This window comes from Canis lupus, chromosome 2 (assembly GCF_003254725.2).
Source record: "Canis lupus dingo isolate Sandy chromosome 2, ASM325472v2, whole genome shotgun sequence".
Classification (NCBI taxonomy): domain Eukaryota; kingdom Metazoa; phylum Chordata; class Mammalia; order Carnivora; family Canidae; genus Canis; species Canis lupus.
The window spans coordinates 40,301,341-40,318,187 of record NC_064244.1 but is presented as its reverse complement, the minus strand read 5'-3'; the positions used below and the strand labels follow the sequence as shown (position 1 = coordinate 40,318,187).

Here is a 16,847-nt window from a genome sequence, read left to right as displayed (position 1 = left end):
TAAAACCCCTCTTTCACACCCTTAGGAGGGAGTCTGACTTTTTCCATTAGCAGTGACTTCCCATGATACCGGTAATAATGGCACATAGGAGGTGCTCATTGACATTTACCAAGTACTGACTGTGTGCCAGGCATCAGGTGAGATCCTTTTCATGCATTTAATCATATAACAGAATTAGAAGGAAGGTACCATGACATTCCACCCTCTACCTCACTGAGCACAGATTTCAAGGATAAGAAAACTGGGCTTTAGAGAAGCTAGTGATTTGTCCAAGAGCAACATGGGTATGTGACAGTTAAATGATGAGCAATCTGGAAACTGCCAGGGAGCACTTTCTAAGGTTTATTCCATGCTCAAGAAACAGACTTTGCAGCCCTGGCTAAGAAAGCAGGGGGAGGCTTATTCAAAGGGGAGCAGAGACGGGGTCAGTGACTTACCCATGTGGGGCCTGTGTCGTTCAGTTGACCACGTGGTACCTGAGCCGGAGGCCAGCCTGACGGAGGCCTATGAGAAGTGGAGAGAGTGGGCGGATGGGAAGAGCTGCTGCGACTATGCCTTGCACGTGGACATCACCCACTGGAATGACAGCGTCAAGCAGGAGGTGCAAAACCTCATCAAGGACAAAGGTGAGGCCCTGTGTGCCCTCCTCCCCTCTCCTTGCTTGGAGCCTGGAACCTTGAGCATGAGTGGTCGGTGCAGGGGGACCGACCACTTCCAGGCACATTGTCTTCGTGTATGCCATCTTACTCTTTACAGGAACCCCATGATAGGGATGGTCATTCTCGGTTCATGCATGGAGAGCCTGAGGCTCAGAGTAAGTGTGGCCTGGGATCACAGAGCTATTAAGCAGTAGTTGTTCGCAAAGTCTGTGCTCTTCACCTCCACGTGACCCTGCCCATTTGATAGAGGAAGAAACTGAGGCCAGGAGAGGTTAACATCTTATAGAAGGTCACACAGCTCCTAAAAACGAGATTAGGAATTTTTCACCTTCATTACTTGAAGATCAAATCATGACTGCTCTCAAACAGTGGCGTCCTCAGAAAAGGCTACGACAGTTGTGGGAGCAAAGAGGGGTTCATATTCAGACTAGGAGCTTAGGACATGGAAATGGGCATGGGTCCCCTCTGAGTACATAATTTAGGTTTCCCTTGTCATCTTGGATCCTTCTGTTCTCCGCTTCCTTCTACCTTTTGATGGTCAGATATTTTACGAACACACACTACCTCCCTCTATAAACGCACACACAGACACGCAGTGTGCTCGGGGCTTTAGGGAAATATAAGGAATGGTCTCTGGTGAGTGTGCAAGGCAACAGGAAGCAGGCCAGTGAAGAGCAATGGGGTAAATGCCACGAGGTGCAGAATATTGTAATATTAATAGCATTATACTCATTACAATCCCAGTACTAATACTAACATAAGTAACCTGCATTGTTATAACAGTAACTTAATAATAGATGCAGATGCCAGAGTGCAGTGGAAGAGCGTGTGCTCTGGGTTGCAGGGGAGAGGGTGGCCTCTCAGAGGATGAGCTTTCCTTTCCATGTCCCTCCTCATCCCACCAGCTCTGCCCAGACCTTCCTGATGTCGGATATGAGATTAACGTCCTCCTTTCTTGTGACACTTTTCACGCCGGGCATCTCATGGACCGGCTTTAACACCCACTTCCCTTACAAAGGGCCTGGGTCATTCCGCAGATGACGCACAGGCTTATGGGAAGGGTAGTGTTGGGAAAAGCTGCCCCGAGCTGAACCACTCTGGGTAGGCAAGTTCTCAAGTTACAACCGGCTTTTGGCCTGAAACACTGTGGGCTGAGATGGCCCTAATGGTTGGAGACCAAAATTGTCCTCTTTTCCCCAAAATGACTCTCTGTTCCCCAGCCCCACCTATTTACATAAATACGACATTAATAGTCTATTTTGGGGTGAAAAAATATATTTTTGGGGGGTGAAAAAATATAATTTTTTTATATGAGGCTCTTTCCTCATAGCCTGGAAGGGCTAGCTTAGATATGTAAGCACAGGGTACACCTTGACTTCTGCCCATTAGCTCTCGGTTCCTCGAGGATCTGGTCTCTGCCTTAGATGCACCCCCCATCCCCCACCACCCAGGCCCCGGGTAGAACCAGCGTTCCTTACGGAGTGAAATAAACCATTCCCAGCAGCCCCATCAACGGAGTTCAGATACGTGCCAGGTCTGGTGCAGAGAGCTCCGTGTGTGTTGTCTCCTTTAACATTTCCAGCTGCGTAATGAAGTGGGCTCTTGTCATTTTTCCATTTTACAGGTGAGGAAACCAAGAGGTGTGAGGTATGGCAAGCTCACTGAACTAGTACGCGGTGCCACCTCCAGTACGTGAACACGACTGGGGTGCTGCAGTGATTCTCAAGGATGTATACTGCCTGGAGCAATAGCAAAGCTTACCCCTCTGGGCTGGGGAATGGGGCGGGGGGCAGGCAAGACAGGTGCAGCAGAGCCCGTTCTGCGGTGACACCACGTCGGCATTGCTGCTTTAGCACATGAAGAGAGGACGAGAATGGGGAGCATCTGATTTATATCAGACAGGTTCCCATAATGCACTTGGGCCCCATGGCGATGGGAGCAGGGGAAGGAGAGCAGTCGTGCTAATGTTGTCTTCCTCCTCTTTTCCCTCCCTTCCCTCTCTTGCAGGGGTTAACTCCTTCATGGTTTACATGGCCTATAAGGATTTGTATCAAGTGTCCAACACAGAGGTAACAAGCCATTGCTGTGTGGTTTGAGGTATCTGGATGGGTTTCCCATTGTTGTTGGTGACCTTGGCTCTTTGAGCATGAGTCACTGTGGTCACTGTGGGTGACTGCTGGGCCAGAGTGCTTCGTAAAGCCCTTGCGGCCCATGCTGCATTTTAAATAAGGTAACAGGCAGGGTGCCCACGCAAGGCAGACCAGGAGCTAGAATTTCCACTGGCAGCAGCTTTCTCAGAAGGACAAGAGGAAGGGCATGCCGAAGTCTCCATCTACCAAACGAGCCCTAAACCCTGCATGAGCTCATTGGAAGTACGAGCTGCTCTGGCTTTGCAGGTTTAGGGAGGGCCTTCTGCTGTATGGGGTCGTAGCTATCTCTGACTCTCCTGGACATATGCTCAGGGCATGCGTTGGTTTTACATGAATCTTACGTTTTCAGAGGAAATACAAGGAATGAATTCCCATCGCTCCTGGTTACAAGGTGACAGGAGGTCTACTTAGAAGGGTTAGGGAATAGGGATGTTAGCTGTCCCTCGAGCTTCTGGCCCTGCTGTAGCAGCCCTCAGGAGCACTTGCTGAGAAGGATTGCGAAGGTCTGTCCCAGCAAAACAGGAAATAATACCATTAGACGTGTGCTGGAGGCAGAGTAGAAGGTTCAGTGGCACTATGTGTACATTTGCCCTGTCCGCCAAGGAGACATGATCTGTTCTTTACAGAGACGGTTTCCTAGAGTTCCTTTGGATTTGGAACTCTTTGGGCGTGCATGATTTAGTCTGTGTTTCTTGCCCTAATCACCGGTTTCCTCTGGTTTTCCTCATTTGTTTTATCTACGGCCCTAGTAATCGACCCCTGTGTGACGTTGCGGAAAGCCTCAGTGGCTTGTGAAGGTGACAGCCACCCTTTCTCTTTCAGCTCTACGAGATCTTCACCTGTCTAGGCGAGCTGGGAGCCATCGCGCAAGTTCACGCTGAGAATGGGGATATCATTGCTCAGGTAACGCTGCGCAGCTCCCCAGAATGTGCTCTCTGCACGGGCTCGGGTCTCTGGCCCTCCTCTTTCCTTCTTCCTTCCTCAGTATTGCATGAGCTCTTCATGTGCATGAGGCACGGTCCTAAACACTGTACTGAAAACAGAACCTGCCCTAAAGCACATGCCAGGCTAGGAGGAGGGAATGAAGATAAGCGAGGGAGAAAGGTGAGGACACTGAAATAAAGAGCCATCCTGGGGGATGAGAACAGGCGTCCCAGAAGAGGTTTTCGAATTGGGCCATGTAGTGGGACTGCGTTGCTGATTCTCTTTGAAAAGAGAGTCTAAGCTCCATGACGTTCTCTGTCCTAGAGAAAAACCCTAAGACAGTACTTCTCAGAAATCCGATCATCCGATCCAGGACTGTAGAACTCATGGCTTTAGATGATAAAGAATGTAGATCTTGGGGTGATCAGATACCCCGCTGGTTTCCTAGAAGTTATACTGAGAAACCGAAGGCAGAAGTGAAGAAATCAGGCCCCAAGGCCCAAAGTGATCGTTAATAAGGAAGCAGAAGGCACTCTCTCCATCTCCTGAGTCGCTTAATGGGCTCGTTGCACAGATGTGTCATAGCCAGGGTCTTGTTTATCTCAGAAGCATTCAAGATTGGCCTCCACTAGGAGGAGGCAGCTAGAGGAGTGAGAGCTCTCTTGGTCCATTTAATAATGTCCATAGCAAAATCCATTATTCATTCTTTCAAAGAGTGTGTCCTGAGCATTTTGTGCCAGGCACGAGGCTACTGAGGTGAGCCCAAACAGACGCATTCCACAGCTCACTCGTCCTTGGGCTGTGCCTTCATTTTAGAGGTTGTCTGGGACTTGGTGAATGTGGTCCACAGGGATGTGGGAACCGTGGGGCCCACCCTGTCTCAGACCCATTAGCTTCTAACGGCAGGGACCATATGGCGAACGCTTGCTTCTGTGTGCCTGGCACTGGTAAGCGCTCCAGTGTATTCTCAGTCAATCTTCACCTGGTCCTTCAAGGATGGCTACAGTCTGCCCTGTTCAGTAGAGGAGCATGCTGGGCTCAGAAGGATTAGGCCACCGGCCCGAGGAGCACAGCCAGTAACTGGGAGAAGAAAATCTCAGCCCTAAGGCCTTGTGGCTGAGTGGGCGTCTTCTCTGAGTTGGTGTGTCCTGGGCCTGTTGCTCCATGAGCCCAGGTGTAGGTCCCCCAGGGAGACAGCGCCTCCCAGCAGGACATGTCTCTAGCTGTTAGGGTTTCACACTCTGGATGTTGTCTCACCAGCGGAGGAAGTGAGCTAAATGTGTAGTTTCCTCTTGCTGACCAAGGAGCTTAATGAGTCAGGCCCCTGACAGCCCTTCCCCTCGTCCCCCACACACCAAGAGATAATGGAATCATTTTCCAGAGAGGGCCCAGTGCTTACGGGAGGCATATCCTGGTGGCATTAGGGCCACATTTCTCCACTTGCTTGGCATTTTCAGGGCAGCAGCCAGAGGATCCAGTCCTCCCTCCAAGATGCCCTAGGAACCAAACTCCCTGCTGTTTCCTTCTAGACCCTGTAGAGGCAAACAGGCTCCATTACGAAGCCCCCTTTCCAGCTTGCTCTAGTGGCTCCTTAACCCAGAACTGTTTCTGCTTCCGCCCTGCCCCATCCCCTCTCTTCCCTACCTTGTGAAGGATCTGTTTGTTCTCAGTCAGGGAAAGAAAGAACGTTTTTCCATTTGGATGAGTTTCTTGTGTGTGTTTATTATATTCAGACTGAGCCGAAAGATTTTATCACAGTGTCTAAATGAAGGCAGCTGGTGTACTCAGAGCTGAGCAAGAAGTCACCAAAGAGCAAGAAGAAATCTCTTTCGCGCGAATGTATTCCCAAGGTTTCAAGTGGGCAGGACAATCTGAGAGTGTAGCACCTTTAGCCATTCGTCTATCGGTATTTATTGAGCACCTACTGTGTGCTGAGCCTTGGAGGGGGAAGATGAAAAAGACAGGGTTTCTTTCCTCATGGTGCAAACCAGAATCGTGTCATGGCCCACACTGTGGTGTGATCACAGCAATGGGCAATGCCTCAAAGTGCTCACTGCTCCCCCACCCAGGTACGGCTTCCGTAGGCCTTTGCACACCCTCCTTAATCTTCCAGCTGTAGGGACACCATGGCTTTTAATGGGACTTCCCAGCAGGAGCAGTGCATTGAAATCACCTGTGGAGCTTCGGGATTCCTGGGATTCTCCTAGTCCCGGAGATTCTGATTTAGGAGGTTGATAGTGAACTTGAGGCAAGTGTCGTTTGAAAACGTTCCCTCTGTGATTTGAACGGGCCGGGCGGGCCACTGTCGCTTGAGCGAGCTTCCTCCTGTGCCCCCTGCCAGTGCTGTTTGAATAAGATCAAAGTGAATGTGTCAGGCGACACAGAAGAGGCTGGGGCTGGACGCTTCTGTCTTGGTGTGACTTCAGGAGGCAGCGCGGAGCTGAGACTTACCGAGGTTGAGAAGTCAGTGTGTTCGGCCCAAGTTTTGACAAATGAAACCGTGAGAATGAAAAGTGAAGAAGAAACAGTAAGAATGAAAAGTGGGGTAGTGAGAATAAAACAGTAAGAATGAAGTGAAAAGAATGAAAAGTGAAAAAATATTTTGCTGCAAAAATTCACCTTGGCCCCTTTCTCTAATCCCATAGAGTGGGAGACAGTGATCACTTCACTTCTCACAACTGCTTAGAGTGTTTGCATCTTTCTTCTTGCCCCTTAAAAAAAAACTGATATGATTCAAAACAAAACAAAAGACAACAAAAACTATTTCTTCGTTGGCAGGGAGAAGGGCTCCCTTCCTTTCTAGACATCTCATAGTTCCAAAGTGCTGCGGGGCTCTGTTCGGGTCCCTCCCTCTCCCTCGTTTCACCCACCGCAGTGCAGAGGTTCATGGGATCTGGCCCTTAGGACTTGGAGAGCGGAGCCCAGCAGAACTGCCGAGACAGTGGCTTAGGGTTCGTGCCAGTTCCAATTAGCCCACGGGTGTGTTCGCTGCCCAGCCACCTGCTTCTTCCAGAAAGCTGGCCAGAAGTCTGAGGAATGTAGCCCTCAGCCCTGAGGGGTAGGCCGTCTGTCACCAAACAGCCTAACTGAATAGAATCTGACCAAAAGACGAACTCAGGTAATGCTGTTCAGAGGCATTATTTCGCCTGGTTAAATTCTGAGGCCATTTATTTCAGCCAGAAATTTAAGCCACAGGAAAGCCTGAGGGGTTTGTTAGAGCGCAGATTCCTAGAATTTCAGCTCTGTGTTCTGATTTAAGAGAGGGCCAGACAGACAGCCGCACGGCCACAGAAGCAAGCCAGGTGATTCTGGTGGAGGTGGCAGGTGTCTAGACCTTGGGAAACACAGCACGAGAGGCATAAGCGAGCTGGTGTGACTTTTGATGCGTAATGGCGAAAACATTTTTGATTTTCTAACAGACAGCTGTTCTTTTAATTAAGAAAAGCCACTCTGAAACTTTTTTTTCTTCTCTTAGTTAAGACTTGACCCGATTTGACAATTCCAGATGGAGCATTAACAAATGTATTCAACACACACATTTTATTCCTTTAGTTCCCTTGAACACTTCTTCAGATTAAAATACACCAGCACCGGTTTTCCACACCTCACTTGAACTTATCTCAGAACTGGTCTGTGTTCTTTTCTCATTGTAGGAGCAAACCCGGATGTTGGAAATGGGGATCACTGGCCCAGAAGGCCACGTGCTGAGCAGACCAGAGGAGGTGAGTTGCTGGGGGCTGGGGAATGGAGGAGAGGACAGGACAGCAGTGGAGGTGCTCTGTCTTCCCAGCATCTTCTGGGAGACTCCCCAGCAGCCTGGCTGATGGCCCCGCTGGACACTGGACACCTAGAGAGTTTGTGTTCAGCCTGCCTTCTCCAGACACGTGCACACAAGGTGTAGGAGCAACATTCAGGAACGGTGGGGAGAGTCTGTGAGTACGAGACAGCAACATTGGAACATTTCTTCCAAAGGCCACCTGTCTGTGTGACCAACTCAAGGGACTCAGAGAAAAGTAGAAAAGAATGTAAGGGAAATGCTAATCTCTCCAAAGAGAGCATGAGGTGGAGGGCACTCCACACCTGTTCAGTTGGAGAGGTAAATACCTAAACCCTTTCTTCGTCGGCGTGCATCTCGAAGACATTTGCGCTTCCTTCCTTATTCCATATTATATTCTCAGCCCTGCAAAAGGAAGTATCAGCCACATGTGTAGTAGGTGGAGTGGGTGTTTCGTAGACATTATGTCTATCGATTTGTGTAAGGTGATGACTAAGTCTGGGTCGGGGAGTTTCCCACGTGTAAAATGAATGATGAACAGGGACTGCTTAGCAGCTGACGAGTGAATAAAAACTAACTAGTGGCTGATTGCATGTGTTTGGGACGTCGGCAGCTTCAGCTGCTGGCACAGGGCACAGAGCTGGGCCTTGGCTGCCCTAGGGCTGTGAGCATATTGGCTTTGGGAGGCCAGCCCAGGAGCAGCGCCCAGAGTACATTCAGGGCCCGGTGCATGAGCGAGGTGACCCCAGATCCTGCTCTGTCACCCCCCGCTCCACACCCCCCAGGAGGTAGAAAGACGAGTCAGAGCCAGAAACCAGTGGTATTCCTTTGGCCTGTCGCTTTTAGAGCCTTTTAAAAACTAAACGGTAACGCGCACCCAGAAGAGTGTTTCTGGCCTAAAGATCAAGGAATTCTCACGAGCTGAGGACACTTGTGTCACTAGTGCCCCACTGGAGAAGCAGAGCACTGTCAGCACTCCAGAAACTCCTCTGCGTCTAATGAAGTTGTTCCCAGTTGAAATGATTCATAAATATTTCACAGCATTCCAGAAAGGTCTGTCTCCTAAAGTCCTTTCTGTGGGACACTAGCCCATACCTGGAGCTGTGCTGATTGCCTTAGTTGTCCTTGCCACTGTTCTTCTGGGTGGTTGGCATTACTGTTGCATGAAGGAGCCCAAGCTCGAGAGGTTAACAGGCTCCTGGCTACTCCTGCGTGAAGGCTAGGAAAGCTGTTGACGGCATGTGAGGGGGCCAGGGTGATCAGCACTGTTTGTGAAACTTTTCCTAAATGCTGGTCACTGTAGAGATTTGCTGGCAAGATTGATTTCTGTAGCAGCAGCCAGGGGATTTCTGAGCAAAGTCTATTTTTGTTCCTTGGTTTGTTTTTCCAGCCCCCCCGCCCCACTCCTCCTGTTCCCGTCTCCTTTTTAGTAAAAAGCTTCTAGCAGTAGATCTGGACAACCCTGGAAGCCCTTTTGGGTGAAGCTGGAGGGTGATGTAACCTTCCAAAGATAGTCATGTTGTCAAGGTGCTGAGAAACCTGCAGGGCTGGGAGGGAGTGGTATCAGAGGGGCCAGGGCCGAGGCCATGGGGAGCAGAGTGGGGAGCACAGGTGTGATGGAGGAGGGATGGGTGGAGGAGGAGCCAGCCACTCTTCAGCTCAGAGTACGCCCGGCTACTGTCCCCGGGGATGCTGGGCAGAGAGCTGAACCCGAGCTTTGCTCCAGAAGTCGGGTGCTTTGGGAAGGTGGCCGTATTCACCTGTGGTTGGGGGCTCCGGGGGCTTGTCCCCTGGGACCAAGAACAGGGTGGGGGGGCACCAGTGGGACCCACCACGTCCTAGAGCCTCTCTGTTGAGCCACACCCACTGAGGGCAGTGGCTGGTTTGTGTTATGCAAACACTGGGCATCTGCAAGCTATTTTTGGTACTTTTTAAAGTGTTGGGCTGCATAGGCTGACCAGAATGTCCTATCCATCCAAAACGGAACTGTTGCCGATTGGCTGAGGGAATGGTAGCAGCAGCTGCTTCAGGCTGAACCGTACTGCTGTGGGCCTGGGGCAGTGGCACGGGCTCCCCCATGCTGGTCAGGAGCTGCGATCAGCGATGAGACCAATAGCCAGTGTGCCAGGCACGCTTGCCTTGTCCCAGGAATGGGCCAGTTGCCTTAAAGGATGAACTCAGAATCCTCACAACAGCTCTATGGGCCGGGTCCTATTACTGTTCCCATCTTACAGACAGGAAACTGAGGCTCTGGGAGGTGGTGTACAGTACACTGAGGTCGCCCATCTTCTCTGTGGCAGAATCAGAACTCAGACCCAGGCCATTTGAAAGAGCCTGAGCTCTAAATACCCTGCTTTGTTAATACAGTAAGGGGAAGCTCATTATTTCTTACTAAATAAATTCAACACAGTTGGTTAGCGTATTTGAACACGTAGATTCTACTTTTGAGTGGGATGGAAGAAATTGAGAAGAGGAGAAGTCTCTGCTGAGAAGCCTGGGAATTTTTTTTTTTTTTTTTTGGAAAGACTTTATGTATTTATTTTAGGAGGGAGAGAAAGAGCACAAGTAGGGGGAGGGACAGAGGGAGAGGAGAAGGAGAATTTGAAGTAGACTCCCTGCTGAGGTACAGAGCCTGATGCAGGGCTTGATCCCACAACCCTGAGATCATGGCCTGAGCTGAAATCAGGAGTCACCTGCTTAACTGACTGAGCCACCCAGGGGCCCCAGAAGTCTGGAAATGATCAGTGTAAGAAATGCCTGCTGGAACTGCCACCACTAACCATCCATTGCTGCAGGGAAGGATTGGATGTTTAATTACCTTTACTGGTTATTGTTTCCCTGTTGGTGCTGGGATGCTGTTTTGCCAGAGAATCTGTCTGGGAAGACTGGGGAGCAAAGGCTTCCATCGCATGCAGCCTTTGGGATAATCACGGGGAGAGGAGGGAAGCAACCAAGGAAGGCGAGGGCAAGACTGTGAGAAGCTAAGTGAAGTGCCACAGTGGGGACATGGTGGATTGGGGGCGTCTAACTGCAGATCCTGTAGGCTTTTAAGCTCCGTGCTGTGCTACATTCTCAGTTTGCAGAGGCAGGGGAGTGGCACTCTGAGATGCTCATGCTTCTCTTGACTCCTGGGACTTCTTTTTGCAGCTGGAAGCTGAGGCTGTGTTCCGTGCCATCACCATTGCAAGCCAAACCAACTGTCCGCTCTACGTCACGAAGGTCATGAGCAAGAGCGCGGCCGACCTGATCTCGCAAGCCAGGAAAAAAGGTGATTGGTGCTTCCAAGAGCTCAGCCCCAGCCATGTGGCTCCTTCCCTGCTCTGGCTGTCCTGTAGAAACGGTGCCGATTTTGCTCATTGCCTTGCTGGGAAGCCCTTCCTCCATGTTAGCCCAGGGGATCCTCTCAGTGTCCTGTGTGGATGGCAGGACCCTGGCATTTCTCCCACTTGGCAGGTGGATTAACTAGGCTCAGGAGGGTGAGTGGTTTGTCCAAGATGGCTCAGCTTTGGTCAGCTCTTGGAGGCATCTTTCTTCCTCCCTTTGATCCTTCATGGTCAGCTCACGTTATCTGAGCTTTATAAATGGACATACTAGTCAAAATGAAACTGGATGTAGAAGTCCAAGATCCAAGTCAAATGGATTTAAACAAACAAAAGTAAATTATTGCTTGAAGGTTTTTCAGGCAGAGCCAGATCAAGGGGTTCCAACAGTGATGTTGGGGCTCTATCATTCTTCATCCTTTCTTGTCTCTGCTTTCCTCTCTGTTGGCTTTATTTTCAGTGTGAACAATGATAAGAATGAATGCTGAGAGGCACCTGTTGTCCTCAGTAGTTGTTGAGGGGACCTGGTGAGGAAGTAGAGTACGTTGTTTCCAACGGCTCAAGCAGAAGTGCCCGGGAGGGTTCTGATTGCCTTGGCTTTGGGTCTTGGGCCCAACCCTGATCCAGTGTCTGCTCTGGGGTTTGTGTAATCGATCGGCCAGGGTTGAGGGCAGAGTGCAGGGGCGGGGTCTCCCTACCTGAGCCACACAAATTAGCCCAGGTAATTTTGAGAAGGGGGTTGAATGGGTCTCTGAAGCTTGTCTGGTGGCATGGCCTTCATGCTCTGGGGCTCTGTCACCACTGCCTTGTGACTTGTGCTACTTTCCTCCATTGCTGTTAACTTGGCCTTGTTTGCTCATCTGGTGCTGAGCGCAAGTTTACTCTCACTTCAGAGCTTTCTTTTCTGCTTTTAGTTCTTGTCCTCAGTGGCACACGAATGGGCTCACTTGCAATCAGAGTGTGGTTGAGAGCTTGGAGGTGTGGGGCCCTGTGTTTGGTTGGGAGAGAGGATTTATTAGCCCTCCCCCACCCCGCCCCACTGTGTGTTATGTTAGCACTGGATGCCAGTGGCCATTCTGGTCATGGGGAGCCAAGATAAGGGACTCACCTACCAAACTCTGAGCTGATCTGTAAAGCCCCACATGTGAATGGCTCGGGTGGCTAAAAATAGGCCCCCTGACTCTGATGGCTGAGTATTCAGCTGCCTGCCCTTCTGGCAAAGGAGACTCTTCTGGGAGGGAGATCTTCCTAATTGTCTAGACAGACTTTGTAGCTCCCACATTCTCAGGGCATCTCCTGCCTTACGCTGCTCACAGTAAGCCTGCTGTTTTCTTTCTCTGCTTTTAAATGTCTCAACATGACATGGTGTGGTTGCTCTACTGGATATGAGTCATGGGGCGAGAACCAGGAAAGCAGCCCAATCTTCCTTACCCATTCTTGGAGAAAGGCAAAAAAAGAAAAAAAAGGGGAAATGTATAGAAAACCCTCTCACCCTCTCCCCAAGACCACCTGCCATACTTGCTCTCAGGCCTTTTGCTCATGGCTACAGCCTCCCTCAGAACCATTCTCAGGATAACTTGAGGGTCTCAAGGACACAGTGTTCCAGCTCCATGCTGGGCCTTATTTTATTTTATTTTATTTATTTTATTTATTTTTAAATCTTATTTATTCATGAGAGAGAGACACAGAGAGGCAGAGACATAGGGAGAGGGAGAAGCAGGCTCCCCACAGGGAGTCCTATGTGGGACTCTATCCCATGACCCTGGGATCACAACCTAAGCCAAAGGCACACATTCAACCGCTGAGCCACCCTGGGGCCTTGCTGGGTCTTATTTTAAACTCATGGAGAAAGATCCCCATCCTTCACCTTCTGGCTCATGATCGTTTGGCCAAAAGAGCTAGGATAGCTGTGTCTCCAAGGTGGCAGGGAGGCAGGGAGGGCTTGTTTCAGGGCCGAAGCACTGATTCCTGATATGGAGGACAGGAAACATCTCGGGACCTGTCATTCTCAGGGCAGGAGCCGGGAGTACTCAGAGCAGGGAGGCAGTGTAGCAGGTCTCATTCTTCCCTCCTGAGCCGATGTCCAGTGTGTGCGCCACCAAGTGTCCTTGAGCAGCTCTGCATGACTGCTCAGAATTAATACTAGGGATCCACAGTTTAATGAGGACCAGCTGTATGCCCCACACTGGGATAAATACTTCAGACTTATTATTATGTAGAATTGGCAAAGAACCCCGAGAAATAGCCATTCTTATTCCCATTTTTCAGATGAGGAAATTGAAGCACAGTGTGTCAGGATCTCCCAGCTGGGACAGCTGGTATTCAAACCCAACTGTAATTACAATATTTATTATACTCTTCCCGTCTAAAGACAGTCCAAAGGGAGAGTTCTTCCACTTTTTTTTAAAGAAAAATATTATTTATTTATTTGAGAGAGAGAGCACAAGCAGGGGGAAGAGGCAGAGGGAGAGGAAGAAGCAGACTCCCTGCTGAGAGCCTGATGCAGGGGCACCATCCCAGGACCCTGGGATCATGACCTGAGCTGAAGGCAGACGCTTAACCAACTGAGCCACCCTGGCGCCCCAGAGTTCTTCCACTTTTAAGATCATATTTCTCTTAATAGTGCCTGAGGGCTTGTCTTGACCTCCATTTCTTTCTTTGTGGTCCTACATGATTTAGTTGGGTAAACTGTTTTAGAGAGCCCTTGAAATTCTCATTAGGCTTGTGTGGATCCTTTTTCCTGTTATCCCAAAGAGCAGGGCTGTCCTATAGGAATCATTGCCATTGATTCCTTCTTTAGTCCATGGCAGACATCACAAATCAATCTTGACTCTTGAAGTGAAACCGGAAACATATTTAGAGTTCTTTTGACAAACAATTCCAGGCAACCAAAACCAATAGATTGGAATTGAAGGAAGTCAAGACCTATTTATAATTTTGTCCATAGAGCTTTCCTCCTAATCTTTGGCATTATGGAGAACTTGAATGTAGAAGATAGAGGACTGAAGCTGAGAAGTCCAGGGCTTTATGAGGCATCCTTTGCCCAAGATTCTAGTGTAGAGAAACTTGGTACCAATCAGCCTTCTGTGAGACAGCCTTCTTTTTCTCTGTCCCTTCTTCTTTAAGAAATTCAGCTTAGATCAGTTTATCTCCTAGCATCCCTCCTCCCCACTGCTTGGTGTAGGTGTAGGTGTAGGTGTCTCAATTCCAGACATGGGACCCAAGAAATGAGCCTCATCTTTGATTTTTGGGTGCTGTTTGAGCAGATCACTCCCTGTTTTAGGTACTGAGTAACAAGCATGGTGGAAAGACCATGATGAGAGCCTCTTATCCAAGGGAGAGGACTTACTTAGTGGAACCAAAGCATGTCCTTGCAAGAAGCAGGATCTAGTAGTTTCCAGTGATGGAGGTACACAGGGGGCTTTGGGCCCTACCCTGGGAAGGAGTGGCAGTAGCCTAGGAAATCACATTCACTGAGCATCTCCTGTGTGCCAGACACTTTGTGCCAAATCTGTTCATTTTCAGAATCCTGAGAAGCAGACGTGATTGTGTTTCATCTACTCCAGGACAGACCTAATCCACATTTTAATATTTAGTATTTCTGAAATGTCCATGAATCTTAGAATCAGTATACATTTTTTGGTTTTGCCTCAAATATCAATTTGTCGCAAAATTTAAGACTTAAAGCTGCATCTTATAACCAATGGCTTCTTGAGGATTAGGGGTACAACATTGTTGACATTTAGTAGATAGAAAGACAGAAGCTTAGAAAAGGTGGACACATAGACGTGACCCCAGGCTTGCATGACTTCAGATCCACAGCCCTGGCGAGGGCCAGGGGCCATGATTATCTGAGCCAGGTCTGGAGCAGCACAGACATTATACAAATCTATTGTCTACTTCCTACCCTTGCAGGAAATGTGGTTTTTGGTGAGCCCATCACTGCCAGCCTTGGCACAGATGGAACCCATTACTGGAGCAAGAACTGGGCTAAGGCAGCTGCGTTTGTGACATCAGCCACCTCTGAGCCCTGACCCGACCACTCCTGACTACATCAACTCCTTGCTGGCCAGGTTGGTGCAGGATGACGAGCAGCATGTGTCCCGTGGAAACATTGTGGGACCAGGGGGATGAGGACTAGAGCAGCCCACTCATCAGCTAGATTAGAGTCTGCAGTGAGGAGAACACATGGAGAACAACGGGCTCTTCCCCATTATATTTTACAAATCACTAACAGTAATGATATTAATAATGAGAGGAGCAGTTAATACATATCATGTGCTAAGACTGGTGAGACTACACAGATGATCTCATTGATCCTCATGACAACTGGCAACTTTACAGGTTAAGCTACTGAGGGTCAAATCATTTGCCTAATTTTAAACAGGACCTAACTGAACTTAAAGGGAGACTCATTTGTGCCCTCCCCCCGAGGACATGTAGGGTCATCCCTATCCCTCATTTGGGTCCCTTTTATTTTGTTACACAGAGATGAGCTAACCCCCTCATTTTCCAGATGGGCTAACTGTAAGGCCCAGGGAGAGAAAGAGCTCACTTATGCTCACGTATCTGGTAAGAAGTACAGAAAGGATCCTAAACTCAAGTCTTGGTGTTCCGAATGCTGATGGTAGACACTCAATGCTTGTCCCCAGCGATGCCTCTAAGCCACCTCTCCAGTTTACATGGAGCTTTTTTTCTTTGCCAGTGGAGACCTACAGCTCTCTGGGAGTGCCCACTGTACCTTCAGTACTGCCCAGAAGGCGATTGGGAAGGACAACTTCACAGCCATCCCCGAGGGCACCAACGGTGTGGAAGAGCGGATGTCTGTCATCTGGGACAAGGCTGTGGTAAGGATCAAGGTCATGGGACAGGGGCCAGGGCCAGATCAGAGCCCCCTGCCACTGCTTTTTGGTAGGTGAGCCCTCATACCCGCTGAGATGTTTCTGAAACCATGTGATTTAGGAATGTTACCTACAGAGGGATGAATCTTGACATTTTGAGGAGACCTAGACTGTTCAAACAACTAGGAGCCACACATACGGACCCTACATCTATCTGATGGCATGAATGATCTGTATTTAAGAGTGAATTAAATTATTTTTGGGGGGAGTATTATCACTTCTTTTGAAGGGACTGGATATAACCCATTGAAATGGTAAGCAAGGGGTATATGCCTAAGAGACTGAAGTCAGCTTGCTCATCAAGGATGCCCTTCATTGAGTGTATAGTCATCCAGGCTGTACAAAGGACTGTCGACCAGAGGTCTTCTGACAGTAAGCCTGGTTGTATTTTCCTTAATAACATGACCGAGGCTGACAAAAGAAATAGCCATGCCAATGAAGGCTGTCCCAAAGGTTTTAGTAAAAATAATAATTAACTCATTATTAAGTTGATCACTTCCTTTTCTTTTATTTTTTTATTTTCTTATTTTTTTAAAAGATTTTTAAGTAATCTCTATACCCAACATGGGGCTCGAACTCACATCCTCAAGATCAGGAGTTGCATGCTCCACCGATTGAGCCAGGCAGGCACCCTCCTTCTCTTTTATTTTAAAAACTCTAAAGACATTTATTTCTGAGCCATATATATATTGCATATGAACTAATGCCTCATTCATCTGCACAGAGTAAGCCACCAAATTTCCCGTCTCATCGTGGTTCCCAGGAAGCCCAAAGTTAGATTTGAAACTAAATTCTTTTTTCCTTATCCAGGCTTTTTGTTTTGTAAAGAAGGAAAGTATAAATATTTTTCTGTTCTCTCACATACTTAGGTTTTGTTCTTTCCTAAACACTGTTGTGTATTTATGAATATATAAATATATATAGTTAACTTGGCACAATCTAGAATTGTTAAAAATAATATATATATTTTTAATTACCCACATGATACATTCTCATTAAAAGAGCACTTGGAAAGCATAGAAAAGCACACACAAGAAAGTAAACAAAAATCAGCCATAATTCCACAACCCAGGGTTAACCATTATTATTATTGGGTGAGGCTCTTCCATATTTATCTT

General features: G+C 48.5%; 1 protein-coding gene across 1 annotated transcript in view; it reads left to right on the top strand.

The window, feature by feature from the left end:
- Positions 1 to 16,847, top strand: part of DPYSL3 (dihydropyrimidinase like 3) — a 119,607-nt gene that overhangs the window by 93,822 nt on the left and 8,938 nt on the right. Inside the window, 8 exon segments of the mRNA XM_025446838.3 lie at positions 462 to 626; positions 2,667 to 2,728; positions 3,632 to 3,712; positions 7,387 to 7,455; positions 10,656 to 10,776; positions 14,744 to 14,844; positions 14,846 to 14,901; positions 15,534 to 15,675. Coding sequence (XP_025302623.1) covers positions 462 to 626; positions 2,667 to 2,728; positions 3,632 to 3,712; positions 7,387 to 7,455; positions 10,656 to 10,776; positions 14,744 to 14,844; positions 14,846 to 14,901; positions 15,534 to 15,675 — 797 coding nt within the window.